Source organism: Chroicocephalus ridibundus, chromosome 10 (genome assembly GCF_963924245.1).
Source record: "Chroicocephalus ridibundus chromosome 10, bChrRid1.1, whole genome shotgun sequence".
Classification (NCBI taxonomy): Eukaryota; Metazoa; Chordata; class Aves; order Charadriiformes; family Laridae; genus Chroicocephalus; species Chroicocephalus ridibundus.
The window spans coordinates 21,922,659-21,948,542 of NC_086293.1; the positions used below are offsets into that span (position 1 = coordinate 21,922,659).

The following is a 25,884-nucleotide window of genomic DNA, read 5'->3' on the forward strand; positions in this document are numbered from 1 at the left end:
ATCTCAGCACCATCCTTCCAGCGGCGGCAGGGTGGGGGTCTCCTTGCAGGCAGAAAGAAGGTGAGCTGTGACAGCGAGCGGGCTGAACTCAGCAGCCTAATTAGCGTGGGCATGATGAGAGGAAGGTGCTGGTGCCCCAGGGGCAGTTACAACAACCCCTGCCCCAGGGCTCTCTGCAGCCGGTGCTCTTGGCTCCCTCCTGCTGCAATTAGGCCTGATGAGCCCCAGACACACCTGGGGAGGGGACACCAGCTGTTGGGTGTGTGGCCATCAAAGTAAACTGCTTTAATTGCCTCTCCTGGAGCAGGAGGGGGAGGCGGCCGGGCAGAGGGGTCCTGTGGGAGGGTGCCGAGGTGAGTCGGGGCTGTTCGTCCTGGGCCGGGTGCTGTCACCCTGTGGGCTGGGCTGCCCGATACACGAATAGCGAGGAGTTTGACTAATTTTTGCCTCGCTGGGTCACCTTTTAGTGACACTTAACGCGTGGTTTCGTACCCTTCCGTGTCGTGCGGGTGGGGGGGGTGCGCGCCGTCCCCTCAGCCTCCGTGTCCCCCCGCACCGTAACCCGGCGGGCCGGGCCCTCCCGCCGCCCGGGGCTGAGGCGGCGGCGGAACGGCGGCGGTGGGGCCCGCGTTGCCGCCGGGGCGCTGTTGGGACGGACCGGCCGGGTGCAGCGCCGTCATGGCCGCCCCCCGCGTCCTCAACGTTAACGTGGGCGTCCTGGGCCACATCGACAGCGGGAAGACGGCGCTGGCCCGGGCGCTGAGCACCACCGGCTCCACCGCCGCCTTCGACCGGGCGCCGCAGAGCCGGGCGCGGGGCATCACGCTGGATCTGGGCTTCTCCTGCCTGCGGACGGCCCTGCCGCCACAGCTGGGCCCGGGGCCCGGCGAGCTCCAGTTCACCCTGGTCGACTGCCCGGGGCACGCCTCCCTCATCCGCACCATCATCGGCGGTAAGGGGGGCAGCGGGGGCGTCCACCCCTGCCTTGGGTCCCCCAGCCCTCGTCGAGGTCCCGGTTTCCCCCGGTAAGGGCGAGCAGGGCCCTTCCTGCTCGCCTGAGCCCATTGGAGCCCCGGGCTCTCCGGCTGCCCGGCGAGGGGAAGGCGCGGGTGGGGTGTCAGGCTTGTCACGGGCCTCGTCGGTTGGTCACACCAAGTAATTGCCCCTCAAATAAAACACCCGTGCTCAGAGAAGAACAGTTTGTAAATGTGAATCCTCTGAGTGCGCTTTAGACAGTCAGGCCTGGTCAGTTTTCTTATGCTTACTTGGAAGAAAGAGTTTTCTTTATTGTGTATGGAAACCTTGTTTCTGGTATTAAAGGGCGATATTAATTTATACTTTCTCACTTGTTAAAGCTGTCAGAGTTTGATATTCCCAGGCTGAGAGCTGTGGTGTACCTGCTGGACATGCTCTTGCTGAACTTGGAGAGACTGGGGAGTTCTAGCATGATAATCTTATACGTAGAAATAGTTTTGTGGAATTTAGTAACTTTCCATTTTAGTCTTTGTGGAGGATATTGGAAGGTTAATCTGGTTTGCATTAGAGTTCTTTTTAAATGAGTTTGCCTTGTTCTGTGAGAAACAACATCCTCTTCTATCCCTTGTAAAAGGAGTTAAGAAGTGCTTGGTGCTTGGCTAAGGGTATAATGGAGTTTGCAGCTGTTTAAAGTAATCACAGGTTGATAAACTGCAACTACAGGGATCTCTGAACGTTCAGTTCCTATGCATTTCCATTGCTAGTGTCTCTTGAGTGTCAACTAGTGGTTTTGTAGTACCAGCAGTCAACTGGTAGTTTTGTAATGCAGTCTGTGTTTCTTCTGAGCTAGGCTGAGGTTCAGACCAATTTACTTTTCATGATGCATGAATTAACCCCCTTTTGAACAGATGTATTATTTGTAAGTGGTGATAGCAGTAACTGAATTGTATTGTTTGTTTTTCTTTTGGATAGGATAGTAAACATTTACTTACTTCCTGATTTCACCAGCAGTAGAGCGCTCTGTACCATTAATGTGTGCTCTACAGCTGCAAGGCTGTGAGCTAAATTCCAGAAACCTGTGGTCTCCCGGTCTTCTTTTGTGCTTCACAATCAGCTGTTATTCTTAAGTAATTGTAAGCACCTGATTATCTTCTAAAGAACAAAGTTTACTTTGGCAAATGGTAACTTTTCTTGGATGTGCTGAAGAGTGACTTGTAGTTTGACATTCCTTTGTGCCAGAAACAACTAATCTGAGTGGGGTAAACTTTCTCATGAAGAGGACATGGGAAAACTTAGAAAAACAGTTTCTTTTTTTTAAATCACTTTAAAACTTATCTGGGGTGACTATTTAATGCATAGAGTTCTTGTTGCTTCCTGTTGTTTGTATGAAGAGCTTCAAAGGATTAGGTCACAGCTGTCCACGTTGGTTGAATAAGTTATTCGAATTTCCTTATTGATAGGCCATGCTGGGAGAAGAAAAGATCTAGGCTAGATGGCATGATAGAGTTTTCTTCCCAGCAAAAATAATTCTTTACAGGTAGCAATCAGACACGTAAGCATGTCAAACTTGCTTAGTTCTAGTTATACCAGATTATGTATCTTAATGAAAACATTTGATTAGTGTAACTTACTGCAAATCTGTATGTTAAGAAAGAGTTGTAGAGAAAGTGCAGTATTGTGTTAATATTTAGTTTAAAGAATTAGAAATTTCGGGTTTCTGCTTTATAGCATCCATATATCTTGATAGTGGATGCTTTTTTTTTTTTTTTTTACTACCAGTTTTAAAAGGTGAAACCTTGATGATAAAACCTGATCTGTGCCTGTGAAGCTATTTAGGTACTTACAGTTTTAGTATGGTTTGGTGAAACTCAAACTGAAATATAGCGTATCTTGTGTAACAGGATACATCCTTCACTGTTTAGGTGTCCATATTTCAGTATTATCAACTTCTCCAGCTCTTCAGAAATGGAAAACTAGGCCTCCCAGATAATGATACTTTAAAAATTTGGGATTATTTTAATCTGTTTCCTAAACATAAATGTTTAGGTTTCACCATTCCAAGCATTTTCTTTGCAACCAGGAATGCTACTACTTTTTTCTTTTTGATGGAGTCTGTGATTTCCCTGTTACTACAGATTTTCTATATTTAAGGTTTTTAAATAAAACATAAGTGCAAAATACTTTATCTTTCGCTGTTTATTCTGCGCCTCAGATTTTTCACACCTCTTTAAAGTACTGCTCTTCTGAAATTAAGTCCCACAATAGCTGTAGTTGTGAGTTAACCTACAGAAAAGCTAGAGCTTAGGAGAGCTGTGGGAAAGGGAGCTGGATGTGAGGAATCAGAGGCTGGAATGACAACAGAGGGCTCTGAAGCAGCCTTCTCATCTGTGTTAGTCATGTGCATGCAGCTTTTGCAGTAGAAGCAGAAGCTACAGGTGTGAAAATATGTTATTGTGTGCTCTTATTTTAAGCTCTCTTTTTATTTATTTTTTAAATGAAAGTGGGGTAAACTAGTTGGTTTCCGCTTGAGTGACCTGTCGTATGGAAATGCTGTCAGCTGTGGCTGGGTAGCACCGGCATTATTGGTCAGTCCCCCATAAGGCAACTAGCTCAAGGCATTCCTTTTGAGGAGCTCCTCACTGGTGTCACAAGGGAAGCCTGTGGTCTTTTTTTTTTTTTTTTTTTTCTTTCTTTTTCCTTTTATTTCAGCTCTTCTCTTCCAGGGTGCCATTTTCATCAGTGGTGCCCAGGCTATCTTCTAGTCCAGTTCCGTCCTCTCTAAGTGTCATCTTTTCTGTGCTCCCGCAGTGCTCAAAGGGTTAATTCCTTTGCTGTACAAATCTGATAAAGCTGCTTACAGATTAAATTATACTATTTGCCATTCTCTCACATGTTTCTGTATTTAGGTAATTCTTGAAGTAGATTTTTTTCACAGCTGAATCTAGTATTGCATTGTAGTGCTTGACCTTGCAAATACTTCTCACAGTCACTCACAAGATGCTTATTTGGAGACAATACCTTAGGATTAAATGAATGCAGAACAGTTGAGCAGTAACCAAATGGAATGGAAAATAGAAGTCGTATTTCATTCTGTGTGGCTACATTTTTCTTGCAAAACTTGTCCTTGAAAACAAAACGTATCAAATGTTAAATCAAAAGATTTTTTTTTTTTTTTTTTTTTTTACCTGCGTGCTGGGAATTGTAAATGTTGCAGACAGTTCCACCCAAGATGCTCTCTTAAAGTTTTAGCTGGAAGGTGATAGTCAAGGTTGGAATGGAATAAATGATAGGCACTCACTGCAGTACTGCTTACTACATCATGGCTTTCACTTGTATTTAAACCGTACTGGTTTATTCTTTAACAGCAGACTTTTGGGTGTCTGATGTGGCAGGAAGGTATTAAGTTATTGTGGATAGCTGGATGGCTTGCACTGTCTTGTATATTTCTTTTTGTCTTTTGAACAGCAAGAACAGAATTCTTTATTTTACAATGATGTCAAGACTTTTTCCTATGCTCTAGCAGGATCTTGTCTGTCTATCATGTATCAAGCAACACAACAAATAATTGTAGTTATAGTTGTTCGTAGCTGACTTGCTAAACAGAGAAAACAAACCTGAATAACTGAATCTTAAGGGTCAATTCTTTGGCTTGTCACAAGCAGTAAGAAGCACCCATGTCAGCCTCATACTTGCTTTCAGCACTGAAGGAACGACTGCAAAATGCGATATTTTTATCATTACTATTTTTCTATTGCTATAGAGATTTAGAGTGGCATTTTGCTAAAATTTTACACTGAGATGGGATAGTTTCTGTCACAGCCCTATGGTTTTTTTTTAAGCTTCTGTTCTTTTGTTAAATTTCAGCAAAGTGAAATAAGAGTTGCTTTTACATTTGTTTGTTGCGGAGCTATGCATCCAGTAGGGTCTGGAATGGTTTCTCAAATGAGTTCAGCAGTAAGGGATGCCTGCAGAGAGGTTATATGAGTCAATCTGCCAGAAGAAATTCAATCCCCATATTTCATTTTAAGACCACTTTGCGTAGCAAAGTAGTTTAACCAGTAGCAGATTTTTTACTTGCTGATGGTTAATTTCATGCCCTACAAAGGGTCAGCACACTAATACAGAAGAACATGATTACCTCATCCTGGCTTCCCCACACACAGGCAGCGAAGGGCCGCTGCCGCCGTGTTTGCTTTAGGTGAGCTGTTGTCAGATGCCCTTTATCTCTTGGATTTTGAGATGGTTCCTCAAAAGAACTTCTAAAACAGAAAGTTGTCTTTTTTTTTTTTTTTCTCCCCTATGAAGTTCAAAGGACAGAGTAGCTTTATAGGGTTTTAATTGGAAAGCTACTGCTTGACCCTGGTTGTCTAAACCCGGGGAGGGGAATTCTGACAAACCTGTAGTTTTGTAGTCCTTATGCCTGTCTGAACCTTTGACCTTTATACTTTATAACTAGAGCTTCATTGTCACCGTTTGTCCCTGCAGCTCCTTTCAAAGAAAACTGCCTCCCGAGTGTCTGTTTCCACTTTGCTGCTGTGTTCTGTTAAGGAAGGGTATTAATTCAGACCTGATACATTGGAGGGGCCAAGACTTTTGAACTTGCACAAGAGCTTGGGGAGGGGGAAATGAGCGTAGCAAAAGCATGTCTTGCTGATGCAAATGAGTACAATGAAAACAGTCTTGGGAGATCAAGGGAAATGTGGTCTTGCTACCAGCATTCAGATTCAGTCAGATGCAGATTATTTGTAAGATTAACATCGTGCGCGCAGAGAAGTATTTTTATCACAGATTAATTATTTTGCTGAGTTTTAAGAGGATTTGTAAACTCAGGGTTACCTTTGTGTTACTGTAATGAAAATACACTTCTGTCAGTGTCAACTTTTGCTTGTTCACACCTTTGTGAGCATGTGACAGTTCTCGTTTTTTCCATTCCAGGTGATTGAACAAGTAGAGTTTTATAGTTGTAGAGTGTATAGATGGATGATGTAGATTTATATGGGGTTCTCTTGCTGTTGAATGCACATGTTGAAGGGAAACCTGTTGTTCTCTGGAGGAAAGAGCGCCGTGTGTTGTTCAGTGGATACGGTTCTGGTCAGAGAGAAGTCCCTGGAGATTCTTGAGGACTTTGGCTGCCAGCTTGAAGTGCGAATACTATAATAATGAACCTTGTTTGGTGAAAAAAATATTAAAATACAACTCCCATGTCATGTAATTCATGTTCATGAGCCTTTATGTAGTGGTTGATGTTATGGAAGTACTCATGGGCCAAGAGAGTTCAACTAGTGCTAATGTGAATGTTTTCTAAACCCTATTAAACTTGTTGGGTTCATGGTGCTTGTAAATTGCTGACATTGCTTTCTATTAAAAATGTAAATAAATAAACTTTATTTCTGTAAATGAAAACACTTTTCTCTAGAAATTGAAACTGTGTCTTTTTTTAATTCGCTTTAAGTAATTTGGCTGGTGCCTGATACTTGTCTGACAAATTAAAGGAGTATTGACATTTTAAAATGAAAGGCACTCTTTTAATTAAGGAGCATGCATAAAGAAAAGGCAGCTGGTATAAAAAAATATTGCTGCTCTAAAATTCCCCCTCTCCCCAGCCCCCAAAGTGCAACTCTGTCTTCTGGATGGTGCAGTGCACAAGAGGGCAGTGTTTGCTTACGATGGGGATCTTAATGATAAGTGCACAGGGTAACAGGTCAGCAGGGATGGAGTGACCTTACTTTGAATTGAAACAGAATTAAGCAGAAGATTTGGAACATGACTGTGGCTTAATTTTTCCCATTCCTAAAGAAAAAATCCTCTGTGTTTTACGGAAGGTTAGTCTTATTTCATCTACAGTTTGGGTAGTGCTTTTTATATCTGAGCAATAAAAATGTATGGGATGTCAGTAACACAGGTGAGATGAAACAGCTGGTTTTCACTGAAGTTGCATGTGAGTGGTATGACTCTTCATCCGCATAAAAGGGCTTGTTTTTTTATTTTGTATTTATAGAAAGTTTATCTAGTTTAACCTGTAAAGCAATTGGTAAGGTGCGAACCACGGATTAGTGTATACAATTATTTTATTTCTTTCCCCATTTCTATATGTCACCTAATAACTAAGCAAAAGCAAGGTAGTTGTACCAAACCTGTTTTGAACCACTTCTGTGCTATACGGGGTTTGTCGGGTGAGATTAAGAGTAGAATAAAACTTGGTTTTATGTGTGTGCCACGGCACTATTAAAATAAAAATTCCACAGGTAGATCACTATCTATGTCATAGTTGTAGTGGTTCTAACTTGCCATTTATTATGCATAGCTTCTTACTTCTCTGTATATTAATGTTTTTTGAGTTATGTGACAGCGAGACTAGTCTACTTGACTGCTACAATTTCTATTCTATACCCTCTTCTGCTTTTTTACTTGAAGCTGATTTCTCTATTAAAGTTACGCAGGTTCAACCAGCTCCTAAACTATACAGCAACTCTTAAGTAATATTAGAAAGCAAAATGGGAAGGGTCTTCCTTTCCTTTTATGTGTTGAAAAGTTTAAAAGAAGCCAGAGGGCCATTGTCTTCTGGTCTCAAAAGTTATAGTGAATAATCCCATTCTTGTAAGAATCCTGACAGAAATGTACTCTTTCCTGTGTTTGGTTAAAAAAAAAATTGTGCATATCTTGTTCTGAAGATGTGATTTATAATTGAATTCTCAATCTTAAATGTAGATTGTAAACATGAGTGGCTTTATTGAACCTTGTTAGAATGTTAAATTGTCTCTTGCTAATATAGGACATTTTTTCTACAAAGCTTTTGAGTGTTTGTGTGCGTACTTGCTTGTATACAACAAAATTGTGCTAATTCACACTTCATTATTTGACACAACAACTTGACAGCTTCTCAGAAAAACATAATAACCCAGCACTGTAATGGTGCTGAGTCTGTTTGATCATTCTTCCTATTGATTTAAAAACAGAATTTCTTTGTTCCGTCATGCTGTGTGCAAGCATTCATCAAACAACTACATGCCCTTTCATTTCACTTTTGCTTTTTGTTTCTCCTTGCTTGAAATTATTTTGTAAGCTGCTTGGGAGAGTGGTCAAGCTTTATTAATCCATTTTTAGATGTTTTTAAATATCAGCTAATGTAGCAAAGTCTTATAAATACCTGCATAAAATCTGGCACAACTTACTGTAAAATATGAAGCATATTTGTAGTTAAAATTACCTGTGTCAAAATAAATTTAAAGCACACTTTTCAAAGTAGTGTTTTTACTGATGATGGATATGTTTGCTTGCTAAATAGTCCAGTTCAGTAATTCAGTGGTCTACTAATCAACGAACTGGCTTAATAAGGTTCTACTGTATTTGTTCTACAGCTTGATTTAGAAGTTGCCTTCAATTAGCAGATGCTAGATAGAAGTTGAATGATACATTGCTTATGTATAGAACCCACTTTTAATAGCTAGTTTAGTTTGATGGAGCCACAAACTTAGCTTCCTTAGTATGTTTCTCTATTGTTTTTGTTTGTTTGTACTAGAATGTATGTTCTTGGATGGCTGTTGTAAAGCACTGTTTATCAAAATCCCTAGAAAAGCAGAATGCGGAAAGAAAAATGTAGGTTATAATTATAAAGCAGACACGCAACAGATCTAGCCAAGTGAGCAACCCAAACCCCCACATTGCCGTTGTTAAAGTCCCTTAAGTGGAATAAAAAGTTGCTTCTCTGTGTGGCAGCCAGTTGTTTTCTGTCTAGGAACCTTACTGTTGGGCTGGTGAGCTGAAGAGCAAGGGCGGATGTTCTGTGGTGGTAATTTCCAGCTGGATTCTTGAATGCATTGTGTTCTGAGGGTCACAGCTCATAATGGAGCAAAATTGAGTGAGAGCTCCAGCAAAGAAAGACTTGAACAGCTTGTACGATAGCTATGATTGCAAAGATACCGTGCATTCTGTGAGAAAATATTCTCTGTGCTATCTGTAAAATTCAGATTAAATAGCCATTCTGAAGTGCTTCCTTTAAACTGTTTGCTTCCAAAAAGCATTGCAGGGTAAGTAAATACCAATAATTCTTATTTCCCATCTCCTTATCAGTTATTCTACCAAAATGTTCTTGCACGGTCTGTCTAATCTCTTCAAGTGAATGTGAAATGGTTAGTGTTGGCTTCCAATTTGAATTATGATCTCTGTTTCAAACTTCAGCTGATTAATTCTACATTAGACTGTAATTATCAGCATTACCAGCTCTAGGGGTGGTTGCAACCACCCAAACATATATATACACACACGTATATATGTTGATGTAATAGCAGAAAGAGTTAGTGAATAGTGGAAGAAAAGGAAATGGAATAGAGAGGATAGCTTAAACAAAAATGAATACATTTGCATACAGGAGCATTGTGGGGCTAAAGGATGATAACGGGGAGTGAAAAATCAGAATCCAGGCCCCTTACCCCAGGTTTTGGAGAAGAGATGATTCATTTGGGCTAACAGTTTTGTTTAAAAACTTATTTTTCTTTTACTCCATGCCATAGAAGGATCATGAAGGTTGTTTTGTCCACTGCAGATCTGCTTTTTCTTCAGTGCCAGAAAAATGAATTTAATCCAATCCCCTGTAGCAGTTTCTTGTCTTCTGTGCCAAAGTTTTCCTTTGTTTTGTGTCTTATTTGGGATGCAACAAGTGGTTGGCATATAAGAGTAGCTGGTACTCTGAGATCTTGGGGGCTCTTTTTCATTGTGGAACTTTGCCTTGATTTGTTTGGCAAAGTTTCACCTGTCTTACTTCCATTAAACGCGTTGTAGAGCAAATGAGCATATTTTAGAGATGATTCCTGTATATATAAAATTTGAAATGGTCTTTGAGAACCTGTTGGGTAAGGAAAAGCTATAGAAGTGTTTCAGAATTGTTGATAGAAGTATCCAATTATATTAACAAGGCTAGGCAAGGGGAAATGTCTTTTGTCGTAGATGTTTATTCATGCTTAAATCTACTTTTCTTGTATTAAAGACTTCCCTTCCAGCAGTATTGCTATGGAGAGGAAAATTTCCAAAGCATGCAAAAACTGCGTTTCAGAGAAAGAAACAAAATTATTGTAGTTTTCTTTTTTAGGATCAAGGAGAGGGGGAGGGAAAATGGTTTCCTTGTATTTGACCGTGCTGTTGGATGGAAGACAAAGCTCAGTCTCTCTTGCTGACTAATGTCATCATCGAGGCATTTTTTTCTCCCACAGAGCAATTTTGTCTCCATTGAGACCCCCACAGCCATTGGCAAGACCATGGCCTGAGATTAAATCTCATGCTTGGGTGAAATTCTAATGACTGTAATTGTTTCCTCTTTTTAAGTCTGTGGTCCCTTCATCAAAGAGTGGTGCGGAAATTATGCATTTATGTTGTAAAAAGGGAGGTCATGATTACCTGAACCTGTGGTTGACTTCGGGGGATTCTGTGTTGTGTTCTGGCAGTGGTTATCCACGCTGACATTCTAGTGTGTGAAATGATTTAAAGTGTGGCTTGGAGCATATATGTAAAGTATTAGTGGTGTGTCTCGGTCCTCTTGGGTTTGTGCTGCTCTCGTCGGGCTGTCACCCGCTGCCGGGTGTTTGCACCATGCAGTCAGGGGAGCCGTAGCAGCTCTTGTGTTTTGGGGATTTGTTGGAATAGGAGAGAAGGAAAAATAGTAAATGGGGGTTTAGGTAGATTTCTGTGAATGATCTGTTTGCAAGGGTAAGCTCCTAACCTACTGCAGCCATGAAATAGCGCTGGACTTGCGTCTCCCCCAAATTGCAAAGGGCTTAGGACCTATCAGCAAGTGTTACTGTTAACCCTCACACTTCGGTGTTTGTTGGGGGTGTTCGGCATCTTGAAGGATCGCACCAGTACGGTAGTGCTGGTTGTGGATGAACTGAACCTAAGTGTGGAAGTGAATGTGGATATGGAAAAAATTACACACAATTTTATAGAGGTAGCTTGCCCGATCCTGCAAAATTGGAATATTCGTGTGCCATCAGTGTTGCTGTGTGATGGAAAAGTTCAGATAAGTATTTTGTGTTATTTGACTTTATTGTGCAGTTCTATACGTATGCAATTTTGGAACCATACTCTCCCATAACGTCTTTGAAATGTACTGAGTGTTAAGTATAAAATTTTTGGAGTCTGTACTCTGATCTATAAAGTATTCTTTAAAGGCGTCAGAAGAACTGACCAAGAGGCATTTCAGCAGAGAATAAGGAAATGTTTCAAATGGTTCTTAATTTTGAGTGTCTAGGCTGCATTTAGAGACTAAAACGAAACCCCAAAACGTTGTCATTCTTAAAACCACTCGGCATCAGAATCGTTCCCTGATCTCAGTGGGACGATGAGTGTTCAGTTTAAAGTACTGAAAAGTACAACAACAAAATCCCAAGTGTCAACGCTGCTGTTCAGCTAAGGAACCTGCATCAGGCATATAACACTGAGACTTTGGGTGCTGTCTGTCAATATTCTAACATTATATGCATGTGTTTATACACCTAAAAATAAAATCCATAATAAGAAAACTTGAAATAATTGTTGATAATATTTATCTTTGTATATGGCATGCCACCAGTATTGCTAAAGTCACGAGTAATATTCAAATATTCAAAAGTCACGAGTCGGGCATCCCTGAGGGAGTTGTTTAAGGAAATAGTTTTGCTCCTTCAGTGTGCTTGCTGTGTGATAGGTGTTCACCCTGCGGCAGGGACCAAAATGTGTATTTCTTTGCCTGAGTTGGCTTTTCACCTGCCTAACAGCTGAGATCCTCCCATTATCTCAAGTGCTGTGATAAAGTTTGTGGTGCCTGGTGATGTTTACCCATGTGTTTGTAATTGAGCTCTCCCTTTACTCTCCCTGGTGTGTATTATGATATCCAGTAACGCTAGCTTTTTCTGTCCAAAATTGCTATTTAACTGGAATCTTTTGTGGGAAGAGATTCACTTGTCCGTGGTGCTGTATAGTGCATCCAGAGGCAATATAAAAAAAATAGATGTATATTTGGTTAAATCAAACTGTACCAAACCTTGCATGGAGAAAATACTCTTTTGCTTAAGGGAAGGAAAGAGTTTTGAACTGAAGCTAAGTTCTTTAAAAAAAAAAAAACAACCCAAAATCGGGGGCTGAAAATCCAGTCTTTACAGAAGGTTCATCTCCAGATGTGTTTTCATTACTGAACTGTATTCACTAACAAATTGTGGGTGTGTGGGTGTTTTTTTCATTATGTGTCCCTAAATGTGTTTTCTTTTTTTGTTTTGAAGCTTTATTTACTGTATGAAATAGTTGATTATTCTAGTTATAGCCAGCACTGCTTTTGTGGGGTTTAATGTTTTCTTTGTTGTAACTTAAAGCCAAACAAATCAAAAGTGAAGATAAATTTAGCTTTTGGTTTTTTTTAAACACAAGCCTTGCTGTCCGTTTCTTTACTGACCCTGCAGCAAGCAACCCGCAAGTGCTTAACTTATTTTAAAAGAATACTGTTTGTTTTTTTGTTTTTTTTTAGAAATGTAGTGAAATTGATGCAGTGATTGAAAATTATTTTGGTTACTGTACTTGTTTCTTTTCCCTTTGAATTTTAAAAATCTTTGTTTTTGTTCCATTAAGAAAATGATAGACTGTAGCTAGGAAAGTTGTAGATGATGCAGAAAGTGACGTCGGGTTTATGGAGCTTTTTTTGTGTGTTCTTACATATAATCGAGGCAATCCCAGGTAAAACCGGAATTGAGTAACATGCAATTTAAATTAGTTGACAGTATCCTTTCAAAGCTTATGCATACTGTTTTAAACGTTTTTGCAGTAACTTATGAGCTCATGTAAGAACAGTTGGAACAATAGTTACAAGAATGCTTAAGTTGTCTAATATCTATTTGCAGCATCTGATATTTCAGCAGCATTTTCAGTTTGTATTGGGGAGCTAACAGCTTCATAGCATCTCAAATGCGACTGTGTTTACTGCTGAAAATTTTCAGGGCACCAGGATGAAATAATCAAAAAGCACACATCTTGGGGATGTTGTTATTCTGTTCAGAAGCTGTTATGCTTTCTGTGAAAGATTTGTATTTTTGTTGTAGTCCGTGTAAGTGCTTCTTCAGGTGCTGCTTGTTCAGAAGTGGAATAAGTAGGTTTTGTGAATGGGAAATGTGTTTCTGCTAAGAGGATGCTAAAGTGGGGTCTGTTCCCTAAGAAAAAAAAAAAAATAAAAAAATTCTTTTAGGTGCCAGAAGCATAGTGCAGTATAGATGCAAAAAAGCAGCCAAGATCCGCTCAGCTGCAACAGTACGTTTATGAGAACTTCTCCTAAGAAAGCTGTGTGGTTAGCAGTCGCGACTGAAATACAGGATGCTCGGGCATTACTAGCTTACAGGTGGCAAACGTGACTTCGCAGTAGGTCAGCAAAATAGCCCATCAAGCTAATTTTCCAAAATTAAATATATTCTGGAAAATATGTTTTGCTGCTAAGTGGTAATGAACGTTGCAAAATATTTTAAATGGCTGAGTTGTAGTCTGTCTTTCGACTTCTGTTGAGTCTGAGCAACCAAAAAAATTGAGCTTTAATCACCGAGGGTGTCCTCTTTCTTGGTGACTTCAGCATTTCATTTAGCAGTGATTAGTACTCTTCAATTATACATTCGTTTATCTTAGTGATGCATTTACAGTTAGAGATAGGCTGGTTTATCGAATTTGGCTGATGCTTAGCAATTTCAGCAGGTTGGTTTTTTTCCTTGCTGTGTGAGAACATGCAAGAAAGCAGCAGAGAAGTGTTTATAGTCTTGGTGTTGCTTTTCATGGTAATCTTACTTGAGGTTGTTTTTTTTTGAAGAGAAGTGGAATATATGAGTTTGGTGGGCTTTTTCTGCCAGTCAGAATTTTTAGAAATTCAGTTTTGAAGTGCACCTCCAGACTTTGTCTGCTGGACATCAGTGGTTCACGGTATGCCTCTTCCGGGTGCCAGGGGAATAAGCAGTGTAGCAGGCTGATCTTGAAGCTTGTAGTTGGAATGGATTTTTCCTTCATGTTGCTAGGCTGGCAGGTCCACAAATGAATTTAAAAGATCTTTTTTCCTTTTCACAAGGGGAGTCAGGGGAGAAAGAAAAGAGGAGGGACAGTGGAGTGGGAAATGGGGTTGAAGAGCCATTTCTTGATAAATATATGTTGGTTTTTCCTGTACATGTAAGAGTGAGGAGAAAAGGATCTCAATACTATTAAAAGCTGCCCTTGCTCATTTTTTGTTGTAATTGGATAAGGATTAAGTGTAGTGGGCACTGATGGACTGCGAGGTAGAATGGTTTGTGGCAGGGGGAGTGGGGTTGCTGATAACCCGCCTTTTCTGTTTGTTTCATGTTTTTCATTTGTATGTTTTAAAAGTACCTATTTAGTTTGCTTTCAGGTTTAACAGTATACAGGCTTGAGTTCTAGTTTATTAACAGAACTGAAATAGGCTTCTTTGCCCTCCCAGTGCTGCTGCAGAGGGACTAGATTGTTGCTGCTATTTCTTGGTACCGAAAACTTCAAAGCTTTCATTTTGCTGGTAAAGCCCTTCCCAAAACTTGTATACTCTGAGATACTGTGATTTAATTTTCCTTGGACCAACAGAATCTAGTGCTCCGAGAGAGGCGAATCTTCTCATTGTACACTTAACTCTTATCTTTCTGAGTAACAGGGAACATTATGTATGTTTAAACAGGGAGACTACAAATGACCAAAGTTGTGTTTTTTAAAATCCCGGCCCCGCCTTGTGGTCTCTCACGTTTTCCTCCAATGTGTACCTTGCTTAATAGGACACTCTAGAGGTAAAAATCATATAAATGGAGAATAGTGTTACTTTATTAAGGAAGAAAAAAAAATTAAATACCTATTTATGTGATTTATTTTTTTTTACTTCTCTGTAGACCAGTCATTAAAGACTATTTCATTTTCTGTACCTATATTACTTACCTTTTTTCCTCTTCATACACTTTATTTCAATGTTATATTTTAACAAAATGGCAAAATAATTTTTTCCTCAAAAGCAGATTAACTGTGACACTTTAAACATAATTAATAAAAAATAATTTATTTGGAGTACTTTAAGGAACTCTTCTAACAAAATTTAATTTAAGTCTATAGTAAATTGTCAGTAAGAATATACTTAATAAAGTTCCTTTGTATTTCTCTTCCGTTATTATTATATGGTTCTTCAACAGCAGTTGTCTCTATTGTTTGATGTGAAGACTGAGGTGGCTGGATAACAAATGAAGCATATTTACTTAAGTTCATCTGAAGTGAAATTCTCATTCTGAGTTTTCCATCCCTTGTTCTGTAATTCTAGTTCTTGCTGTCAGAAAGCTTAATTTAGAATCTATTGTTCTCTTGGAGTCTGGAAGATGTGAATGGGGAAATAAGACCTAACAAAATGTGAAAAATAATAGTTAAGAATATAAAAAAACCCCAACTCATAAAAGGCAAAAGCATCTAAGAATGGGTTTCTGTGAAGAGGGAAGTGTGTAATCTTCGGCTATTCTTGATATACTTTTGATACTGTTTTGTATTCTTGCTTAGGAATTTCTTCTCTTGGTCACCTGTGAAATCATATCACGGAGGTTTGATTAGCGAGTGCAGATGATTTCCTGGACACTTCATTTCTGGAGTCGCGTCCAAGCGAGATAGTGACGGCTCAGTGCCTGTAGTTGCCGCTCTTTGAATTTTTGCTGAGCGTAGTGGTCTCTTGAAATGTGCTTGTTACACTGTGCAGTGAAAATGCAAATTTACAAGTATGGTATACTATGGAGTAGAAGCATTACTGCTTTCCACTCCATATTATTTTCTTGTTTCTCTAGGATTCTTAGTCTTTGTTGCGTATTTCCATTGAATAACTTGAGCAGTGCCAGCATTCCTGGGAGCTCGTCACATGAGCCTGGCAGAGCAATGTGTGTTCTGAGCAGACTTTGTTTTCTGTAGGCTTTCTTCCCACTTCCCTGGGGATGTTGTCAGCCTCTGTTTTAGCTTGAAAATTTAGATTTAGATTTGGGGGAGAAGTAGCGGTTCTTAATTATCAAATGAAACCTAGGAGGTTGAGCGTGGGATGCAGAGCTGGGAGACCTCTTGTACTTTTTCTTCTGATGACCCTTCTTGGTCACAGAAACACAGCTCTGGTCTTGATGAAGGTTTTGATCTTGAGTAATGTTCTACTTAACCAACAGGTGTGTTACTGCTCACAAACAATGTACACAGACTGCCACTAATACTTGTAAAATGCCCGTGCCTTTGAGTCAGCACTTTTATTTAATTCAGTTGTTCATTCATCCTAGAGAAAATGCTGGGGGATTTGCTCTGAATTATTCTGAAATATCTATGATAATCTAAGCGTGTTCTGTTTTGTATAGTATTTGAGCTGTACTATGAAATTACTGTGCAGGGTTGTGTTGAACAACTTCACTTTTTGAGATTCTTCAACATACCCTAATAGAAAACTTTTTTCTGTAATTATAGGGGTTTTTACAGATAAAAGGACTGGGTTTGTATGTTGCTGGTTTCTGTATGTTCACATCACAAGATCTATGCTTTCCTAAGTATAAAACTTGAAGCGATAAAATAACCTGGCTGTGTCCAAGACTAAAATATTTTCATTATTTTAGGGAGCAACTTAGCCTGTGAGGTTTCTAAAGCTGGGGCCTTGTTTCGTGTTTGTCTGTGAGGTGCCGTGTGCGCTTGTGGCTCTGCAGAGGTAACGGTTCCAAGCCCGGCTGGGTGATCTGCATCCACGCAGCCTTGTTGGAATGAACTCTGTAAAGGGAGCTCGCAGGATTAAGGTCCAAACTAGTACAAACTCAGACCAGGTCCGTATTTTGCTCCTTAGTTGGCCACAAAGCTGCATTCACACAAGTATCTTAATTAAAATAATAAATTGTTCAAATTATTTTAAATATTTTTTTAAATTAATATTCTACCAGTGAAATTTGTAATATCTTTTTATGGCACTTACTCTGCTGTTGAATTTTTTAAAAAGTCATCTGTTTATAAATTACGATGCCTTAACTTTTTCAATTTCCCCTCCTATTAGTACTGTTGAAAACATTTACCTCAAGCATTGCTGCTGTCTCTTATCTCTGTGTGGTTATAGATCATTAAATTCCAGCCCCTTCTTAATACACTATGCAAGTATTGTGTGCGGTTTCATTTAGTAATTAAACTCTGTGCTGCTTTCCTCCTTTACAGAGAGCATCACCTTTTATATTACAGTGGACTTTTATTAATTATATGGAGAATGTATTAATGTGAAACACAAATACCGTACAACCTGCAATATCTGGAGTGTTTTGTAGCGTTGGCAATTTAGATAGTGTATCCAGCATGATATAGTTTGTTTTGCCCTGAAGTACTGGGGTGTGAGATTTACACGGCTGTTGACCCCTTGGGACTACTCTGAAATGAGGTGTGTATCTTGTGCAATCCCAGTCAGCAAAAATTAAAATAAAAAGAAATATACTGTCAAAAGCCCTTCTGTTGGCCTGGCAGGAAGTATGAAATAATACCATATGCTCGATAATGGCTTCCTCAGAGAAGATTCTCTGGCACAATGTGACATGACTTACCGGAATGGCAAGCTATGTAGAATGCTTGTTATTGTCATGATTTGATATGGAATTGTTAGGCAGGGCCTGATGTCTGCCGTGGCCTGAAGGCCAGAGAACCGAGTACAAAATAAGTCTCTCTTTTTGGAATTGGAGTGGTGAGTCACACTTATCTTTTACAACAAACAGTAGTTACAGCCTTTGTGAGTGTTGAAAAGTCCGTAAAAGTGAACCTGAGAATAAACTAAGAGATGGCTGCTTTAAGTTTGGTTTCAAGTGATACGGTTGCAGTGGTTTTGCATATAAAAACTTTCCTTGTTAGTGCAGTATTAACTCTTAAAACCTGAGCAAGAACAATTTAATGGCAACATAACTCTTCAACTACTCATCTCTTCATCTGAAATTTGTAAGTTAAGAAAGCAACAAATATTCCGCAATGCAGGTTAACTAACTGGCGAGACTGTCCAGAAAAATCTGTCTTCCAAAATATTGCTGTTTACTTTGGTTCTTATTATCTGTGCAGAGAATGAAAGTATCCTATTTTCCCAGAGCTGGCATCCTTAATTTAATTGTTTGGGACTGATTTGTTTTAGAGGTTTCTTTCTTTCCATGTGCTGCACTGCTGTAGCTGTGTAGTAATGCAGGTGCTTGAAATAAACCTTGGAATAAAAACAGAGATTGTTTGCAGGATGTCTTTCTTGAGGACAACCTTACTTTTTTTTTTTTTTTCAAGATATATATATTTTTCATCCTCAATACAACACTGCTGTTCTTGCAAAGGGCTACAATTCCTGTTGGCCTTTAGAGGGGGAGTGAAGGTTTGGAAGTGAGGGTGTCAGTGTTAGAAGACTTGTAGAACTGTGTGTCATGAAGTTGAATGAATTTCCCAGTTTGCGTATGGATGTATGGATGGAGTTACATGACACAAGGAGTAATATAGTTGTTGTATCTTTATTTTTCCATTTGGTTACATGCTGCAGCAGGAATACCAGCACAACAGTTTTCTGCATTACTGTCACAGAAATCAAGAAGCTTTCACCAAAATTCAGGTTCACCATGCCCCAAAATACAGAAGACTCTGAAGGCTAAATGTAATATAGTCCTAGTAACTTGAGATGTAGTATTCCTTCTTTTCTAACTTCCCGCTAGACGTTGGTTGCTCTTTTAGTCATTCTAGATTGAACTGCTTGACAGAGAAGGAAAGCTCTAGTTGAATGTATGAGAGAAGTATAGGAGATTTAAACTGAAACAGGCATGTTTATTACTGTTAGGTGTGGTGAGTGTCTTTGTTCCTCGTTTTCCCCCTCCATTTGATTCTTAATTGTAGTGAGATTTGCCCTTCCTTAATTGACGTAATTTTCAAACTCTATCCATAGCACTCTGTCAACGCAAGTGATGACCAACTATTAATTAGGTCTACAGCCTTGATGTCATCCCCTGACTGGGTGCCACGTTCATCTCGTGGGCAAGCTGTCATGGCTTCTGGTCAAAGCTGGGGTTCCCTTCACAAGAACTTCTTGACCCTTTGTACTTTGTACAGTATCCGCCTCGCAGGCGGACTCCGGAGCCATTCTCTGGAATGCGTGTCTAATGCGTTCCACTCGGACCCTCAGTTCCATTCCATAATGTTAGCTTTAATTGGCTGTTTTTAAACTTTCATGTACAATTTGGTTGTACACGGTAAATTACCACCCTCTTCGCCTTTTCCTAAGAGCAAGAAACTAGAACCCAGACCGTGCTTTTTCTCTTGCTGCCTTTTACCATTGCCCTTGAGCTCTTTTAGAGACAGTGCTGGTTGGTAGTGTTTCTGTCAGAGGACAGACCTTCTCTAACTAGGGTTCTTTTACTCTGATTTCCCAAAAAACTGTACTGTTTGAACATTGTGTTGCAATTTTGGACTGGCTGCTGCATTTGAGAGTTTTAAAAAGAATTAATATTTTCTGTCCAGAGAAGTCGGATTTAATTTGTCCAATTTAATAAGCGTTGCCTAACTCTTAGAGTGGCTAGGTATCCAGTGTGTCTTCCAAGTGTTTTTTCATATTCATATCTTTTAACTTACTTGTTTCTGCATATGAGAACTTCATGACAGAAAGTGTTGTATAACCAAGGTTTGTCTTTACTACAAAAGAACGCCTTTGTATGCGCTTCTGAAGCGTCAAAATTTATAGCGTGGGCAGAATCGTTGCTATTTTTCAGGTTTCATCTAGGCTTAAATACTTGATTGGAGCATCAGCAGAAGCTATTTTTGAGAAAGAGGTAGTTCAGTTATGCGAGGGGGGAAAAAAAGTTGGCAGTGCTGCATACAAAACAAATTTTGCAGTTCAAGCTCCAAAGCAGTGATGAGTCTCTTGTTCGTACTTGGTATGAATAAAGTAAAACAAAGCCTGCCTTTATCCTCCATAACAGGCTTATGAGCTCATGTTTCGGCTTTTCCTTTCCCCTCCCTTTCTGACATGGACTCTCTCTTTTTTTTTTTTCTTTGCTAAACAGACAGTAGCTCTCCACAATATTTTTAATCTCAACAAGATGTCCAGTGGCTGATGATGCAAAAGTGTTGCATCAACAAAGAGGGGATGATAGTTGGAGCATTCCAGGTTTGACGCTTTTGGCCAAGGAGCTGTGTATTGTGGCCGCTGATTCCTCCCTGCACAGCATGCTTGCTTTGGGCAAGAGACTACATTTCGTTGACTCCCGTTGTGTGCCTCCCTGCTCCTTATTTTAGGCTTCCCCAAGAAGTTATGACTGGGAGTCTCATGGCTTTAGATGAAAGAGCCTGTTGTCTTGTTGAATTATCTCCTTTCTGTCTATATTTAAAGTAAAGCTGGCAGGTAAAAAAAAAAAAATAATACAGTAAAACAAAAGCTCTGTTATAGTAACATCTTAGGCTGGATTAGAATAAAAGTGAAAGAAAGATGTAACGTTTTTTATTTTTATGTGTTTAGGCTGCTTGTTTACCTGTGTCCACTGGCACCTGGTGGTGGCGTTCAACTGCAGATGGGTTCGTGGGCACTGGTGGGATCTAACCTACGGAAATCTCTTCACTGAAATAAATAAGTATTTCCCCTTTTAGAATAAAAAATGTCCTTATACAAATTGTATATTATGGGATTTTAAAATAATACACATGTAATCATGGATATTGAGTAGCCATAAGCATCTTATACTCTTGGATTTTTGAGAGAAGAATTGTTTTTAAAACATAAACCGAACATTTTCAGTTTTTCAATGCTCTAGTGCAACATTTTAAGCTAACAGCTTTTTTTAGTGACTGAAGACAACTCATGAACCGTTTCGCTAAAAGTATAGCTGAGACTTTTTAAATTGGATTTAAGAACTTCCTCATGACAGCTAAACTTCTTAAATCCATATAAAAATCTGCTTAGGTCACATAATTTAGCCTCGCAGCACTGGTCTTATTGTGCAAATAAACTATCAGAAATTGATTTATAAGCTAGTTGTTTCATAGTCGTGCCTGCTTGTTATGTATGACTGTTATTGTCGTGGTCTGTATTCCTTCAGAGCATAAAGCCTTCCGACATCCCTCCAGTCCTGTCGTTAGCCTGGTACAATCAGGTACTACTTCTAGTCGGGAAGCTTTCCCCAATTTAATAAAGGCAAGGTGGGATAACTTGTTGATTTCTACCTGAATGCATCATTAACCATTACAAGAGGGGAAATTAGGGCATGGGTTTGGTGTCTGTCTTTTTTTTTTTTTTTTTCTTTTTGTAAATCTTGTTTTTGATGCAAAGGCAGTTCTGTCGCCAGCCAGTCCAGCGTGCGTAGACTCTCCCCCCCACCATAAAACAATGAGCACATTCAGGCACAACTCGTGTTTTCAGTTATTAAAAAACGGAGCCGTCTGTCTCTGCCTGTGACTTTAATCTTTAAGCCTTTATTCCCTGTACCCCACCCCCTCTTTCTTTCCCCAACCTTTTGTTTGTGAAGTGCAGAGCTACAGGATATGTGGGCCTGGAGTTTCTGAATGTATTGTACATTCCCCTGGCAATTACAGATGTTTATAACCCTGACTGATGTTATTTCAGTGTTGTGGAGGGTGAAGAGAAAATTAAAGAATGCTTTTTTCTTTGCCTCTAGCAGTCTTTAAGTTTTTTTGGGGGAAGGAGAATTGTAAACCCTTAATTTCTTCTCTTTAAAAAAAAAAAAAAAAAAACCTTGTTCAGCATCCTTGGATGAAAAATACCTGAGTACTGTGCACGAATCTTCCTTTAGCCTGCCATAACCTTTCTGTTGGGGCAGCGTGTTTTGTTCCGTGTTGTGAAAAGTGTAATAGTTCTGTTTTTTAGTTCAAAACAAGCTCCTTGGTGTGGAGTTCATGACTTTTGGATACTTTATTTCAAAGACAGAGACAAGGTAGCTTAAAGCTTGCATTGCTTTTGAGAGTAGAATCACGTTCATTTATTTCAAGCTTTACACAGAACCCGGGTTTTCTTTTTTGTAGAAGAATGATTTAGAATCTGATAAATTGGAGCTTTACTTTTGGATTGGTGACTTGCAGAATTGTTCAAGAAAATTTATTTTTGTTAGTCTCGTAGAAATGTGCTCTCAATCTGTACAAGGTTTAAAATCAATTTCTTATTGGTGTTTCTTGAGCAGTCTAATGCTGCAGGTGCACTATAAGATTGATGTTCTTGAATTGACGGAGAGGTGGAGAGAAGAGAATCTAGCAACAAATTTCTGTGATCAGTGTTAATTTGCGTGTTTCTTGGGTTTTCCTGAGCATTTCATGATCTTCAGAGTAGTTGGCTTAAATGTTGAATTTAAGCAGAAAAAAGCTTAAGGGAGTCATGAATTCGAGGTGGTTTGGCAGGATCTCCAAGGTACAAGTTTCATACCTGCTTGCCAACTACCTGCAAACTGCTCTTTATAGGATGTGCAAGTTCAGAGTGACAGGTCTAAACGTATATTCAGGTTTGTCTACCTACACCTGGTGTGATGGTGGTCCTTATTTCTTATGACTGCTGCAGGAAACTTTTTGCTAGATTGATCTTTCAAAGATAGGACAGAAGAACGAGTAAGAACTCAGAGTGAGATATCCTTTGGCTAGGCAGGACTTTAAGAAGTTAACACAAAGCAAAAAAGTCTTACTGTTACCTAATATTAAACTGACTAAAATATGCTTTAAAAATTGTAACATGTTCCAAGATGTTCATAATTCAGTAATTCTCTTAAGCACCCAGAGGGAGGCAATAGATGCTCTGTAGTAACAGTCCCTTGGGAGGAAAAAACCCCAACTAGTTAGTCATTAAGTAGAGCACATTCTTTTTATCCTGAGCTAATCAAGGACTTGAGTTGTGTGTTGCTTGTGTAAGGATTTCTGAAGTGTGCTATTTCATTTTGTATTGCAACACGGGCGTAGATGTGATTGAATCCTAAATATGCTAATGTTAACGATATCATCTTGTAAGCATTTTAAAAGAACTTGAAAAGATGAAGAGCTGAGTGTGAAATATTACTGATAGAGAATAGAATTTATAGGAACTTTGTAGCTGTTATTCAGGTGTCTGGTTCCCCCTACCTCCCTGAGTCCAGTACTGGGCCTATATGTAATATTACAGTCAAATACATATGAAAAGTGAACACATGTCAGTTAAGAATAATTTGAGTTAGCTGTGCTGTTCTTGGAAAACTCTGTTAAATTTTATGAAAAGCTAATACTGAAGTTCTCTGCCAGCTAATGGGTTTGAAGGAAAATGTGTGCATGTAGGTACTGTGTTTGCCGGTTTATGTACTACACTTCTCTCCCTGAAACAACCTTGGAAACTCTATCAAGTTATTGCAGTCATCTTTAAAGTACCGCTTTTCTCTCTGCAGTACAAACCTGGCTTTATACGACTGTTGTAATTCATAATGATAGGTATATAGCTGTATCCTTCTGTAACTGAAGCCTTAGGATCCCGTGGTATCCGGGAGTTAGCAGGAATTTCACTCAGTGTTTGTCTCCACACTCAAGTGTTTATCATTAGTGGAGAAACCTCAGGTGCAACATTCTGGAAGCTGGAAAAATTGTCTGTTTCTGTCTGGTGTGAACCGAGCCTGGTGCGAACTGAGCCTTTAAGAAGATGCAGTAGAAGACTCCAGATGGGTGGAAGTCTGGGAGAACTGGGGATGGGCTCACGTCCTCGTTCTTGCGGGTTCAGTGCCTTCGTAATTCTTTCAGATACTTGATTCCTTTTGTTCTGTTTAGCCATTATTCCTCTTCTGGTCTTGGCAACAGCTTCACAGATGATGTCTGTCTGTACTCCTTGAGAGATGGAGCGGGCAGAATGGTTGTACCTTGTAGTAATTTTTTTTCCCAATATATTTAGCATTATTGTATGCAAATATTTAGTTTGGTTTTTTCTGTAACTTGGTGGGAAATCTTGTAGAGAGCAAATGTAAAGCTGATATGAGTCAAGACTATAAAAAGGGTATATTTTATCTTGTTTCTTCTGTCCTGTTTGCTTTTCAGTGTTTACTGTAAAGACTTTTATGGACCTTCAGGGGCCATTTACGGTCACTATGTAAGGCTCAAGTGTAACGTTATGTTATATTTAATTCTTCAGAGCAGTGCAAAAACACATGTGGTCTTGATACCAAAGCAAAATACCTCTGAATAAGAAGTCTGAAACTTGAACTAATCACTCATCAGGCCTTGAGTGCACAATATCATCGGAGGAGGTCAAAGTGGGGTTTTGCGAGTATCCATTTTTTTTATTTTGCACCTTTCTTTTTCCTGAAGCATGAATGTATAGTGTTGATTTACGGTACAACTTATTGCCACATTGTTTCAGAAACCTTGTTTTATGAACTCAACAACTCTAGACAGAAGGAACAGGGCGCTTCATTGCGAACCTCTAAATTTGAGTCTGATACGAATCAGTGGAACTATAGGTGCTATTTTCATATGTCACTCGGGAACCCAGAAATTGGATGTGACTTTCTTGTTGAGCTGTTTTATAGTCTGGGTGCCAAGTCATGGAACTGAACCTTTTTGTGCTAGAAATGTAATTACAGGCACGTAGGGAAAAAAAAAGAAGTTACAACCCAAATGGTAACAACCCAGTTGTTTTCTTCTGTGCTTTGTTTTGCTTTCAAATGTATGAAATAACTGTTTTTCCTACTATGTGCCATGGGTTGTACTCCAAGGATGATGAACGGTATAATGACATTCAGTCTAAAATGTTAGGTAACTTTTACTTTAGCTTTGTGCAGTATCCTAAATATTTAACTTTCCAGCTTTACTGGTATCTGTATTTGCATATACATATATATATGAATGACACTTTAAAAAGTTAATGTTTGCTAACTAATTCATGATTTATGCACTTTCAACTTCAAGCCAAGAAAGAAATTAATGCAGCTGAAATGCCATGCGGTGGTGTAATTCAGCAAACGCTAACTTTTTTTTGTAGCAGTCATCTGTGTCTACTCAGAACGCTTGTTGCTTTTTCAAGATATGTAGGCTTTTTAAAACCCTACCGCAATTAATGCTTTCAGCCTTAAAAGAAGCAGAGGTCTCTTTTTGGACTCTGTCCAGTTTGTGCCTTGTCAGTATAGAAATTCAGAACTGGTAATGGGTGATGTTACAGTAAAGGACTTTACATGTGGAGAGACGATGTCTTCTCTCATATGGTGCCCTACCTCAATTTTTACGCGTGCTACGTATAACATGGCATTTCTTGTTATGGGGCAAGGGTTGTTTACTTTCCTATAGACAGTGAGGGGAGAGCATTCTCATTTGTGGTGATATTCTGGTTTTCTTCAGAAATATTTTGAAGAACAGGAATTGAAATGCCAGACCCTAATAGTTACTTATCTAATTTGTGACATTTTCTTTGGAAACAGTCAAAGTGAATGGTTCAGAGGGTCAAAGCAGGAAAGTCAATGATGGAACGAAGTGTCCCTTGCTTTAAGTTTCTTCCTAATGCCTCTTACAATGTTTTATAAACAATGAAACTTCATCCAGCTGGATGTAGCTTTAAAAATCTTAATTGCGTAAATATCGGATCTGTATTTTCATTTGTCTGAAGCCAAAGGGTATCTAGCAGCACGGAGTTTGGGATTGTTGTGCGATTTACCATTATATAATTGATTGTGCTCTTTCAATAGAGGTGTTTTATTTCCCTTCTCTTGCTCAGCTTCATGTGCTTTTGTCATTGCATGCTGTTAACATGGATTTTTCTTTGTAAATGAAGTTGTATGTGAAGAACTTAACTGCATTTGTCTTGTCTCCTTTTTTTAAGCCACTTTATCTTTCAGATTCCTTTTCCAGAAAGTGATTACAACTGAAGGCAGTATTTTATTTCAATGTACACCGCGTATACAATCTAATACTTTTTTGACTGCTTCTAAACATAAAACAACTTTGCATTGA

At 39.3% G+C, this 25,884-nt stretch overlaps 1 protein-coding gene across 1 annotated transcript in view; it reads left to right on the forward strand.

Annotated features, from left to right (window-relative positions):
* Positions 1-586: 586 nt before the first annotated feature.
* Positions 587-25,884, forward strand: part of EEFSEC (eukaryotic elongation factor, selenocysteine-tRNA specific) — a 130,404-nt gene continuing 105,106 nt past the window's right edge. The window contains exon 1 of the mRNA XM_063348208.1: positions 587-952. Within this exon, the coding sequence (XP_063204278.1) occupies positions 679-952 (274 nt within the window). The 5' untranslated portion in view covers positions 587-678. The remainder of the gene's footprint in view (positions 953-25,884) is intronic.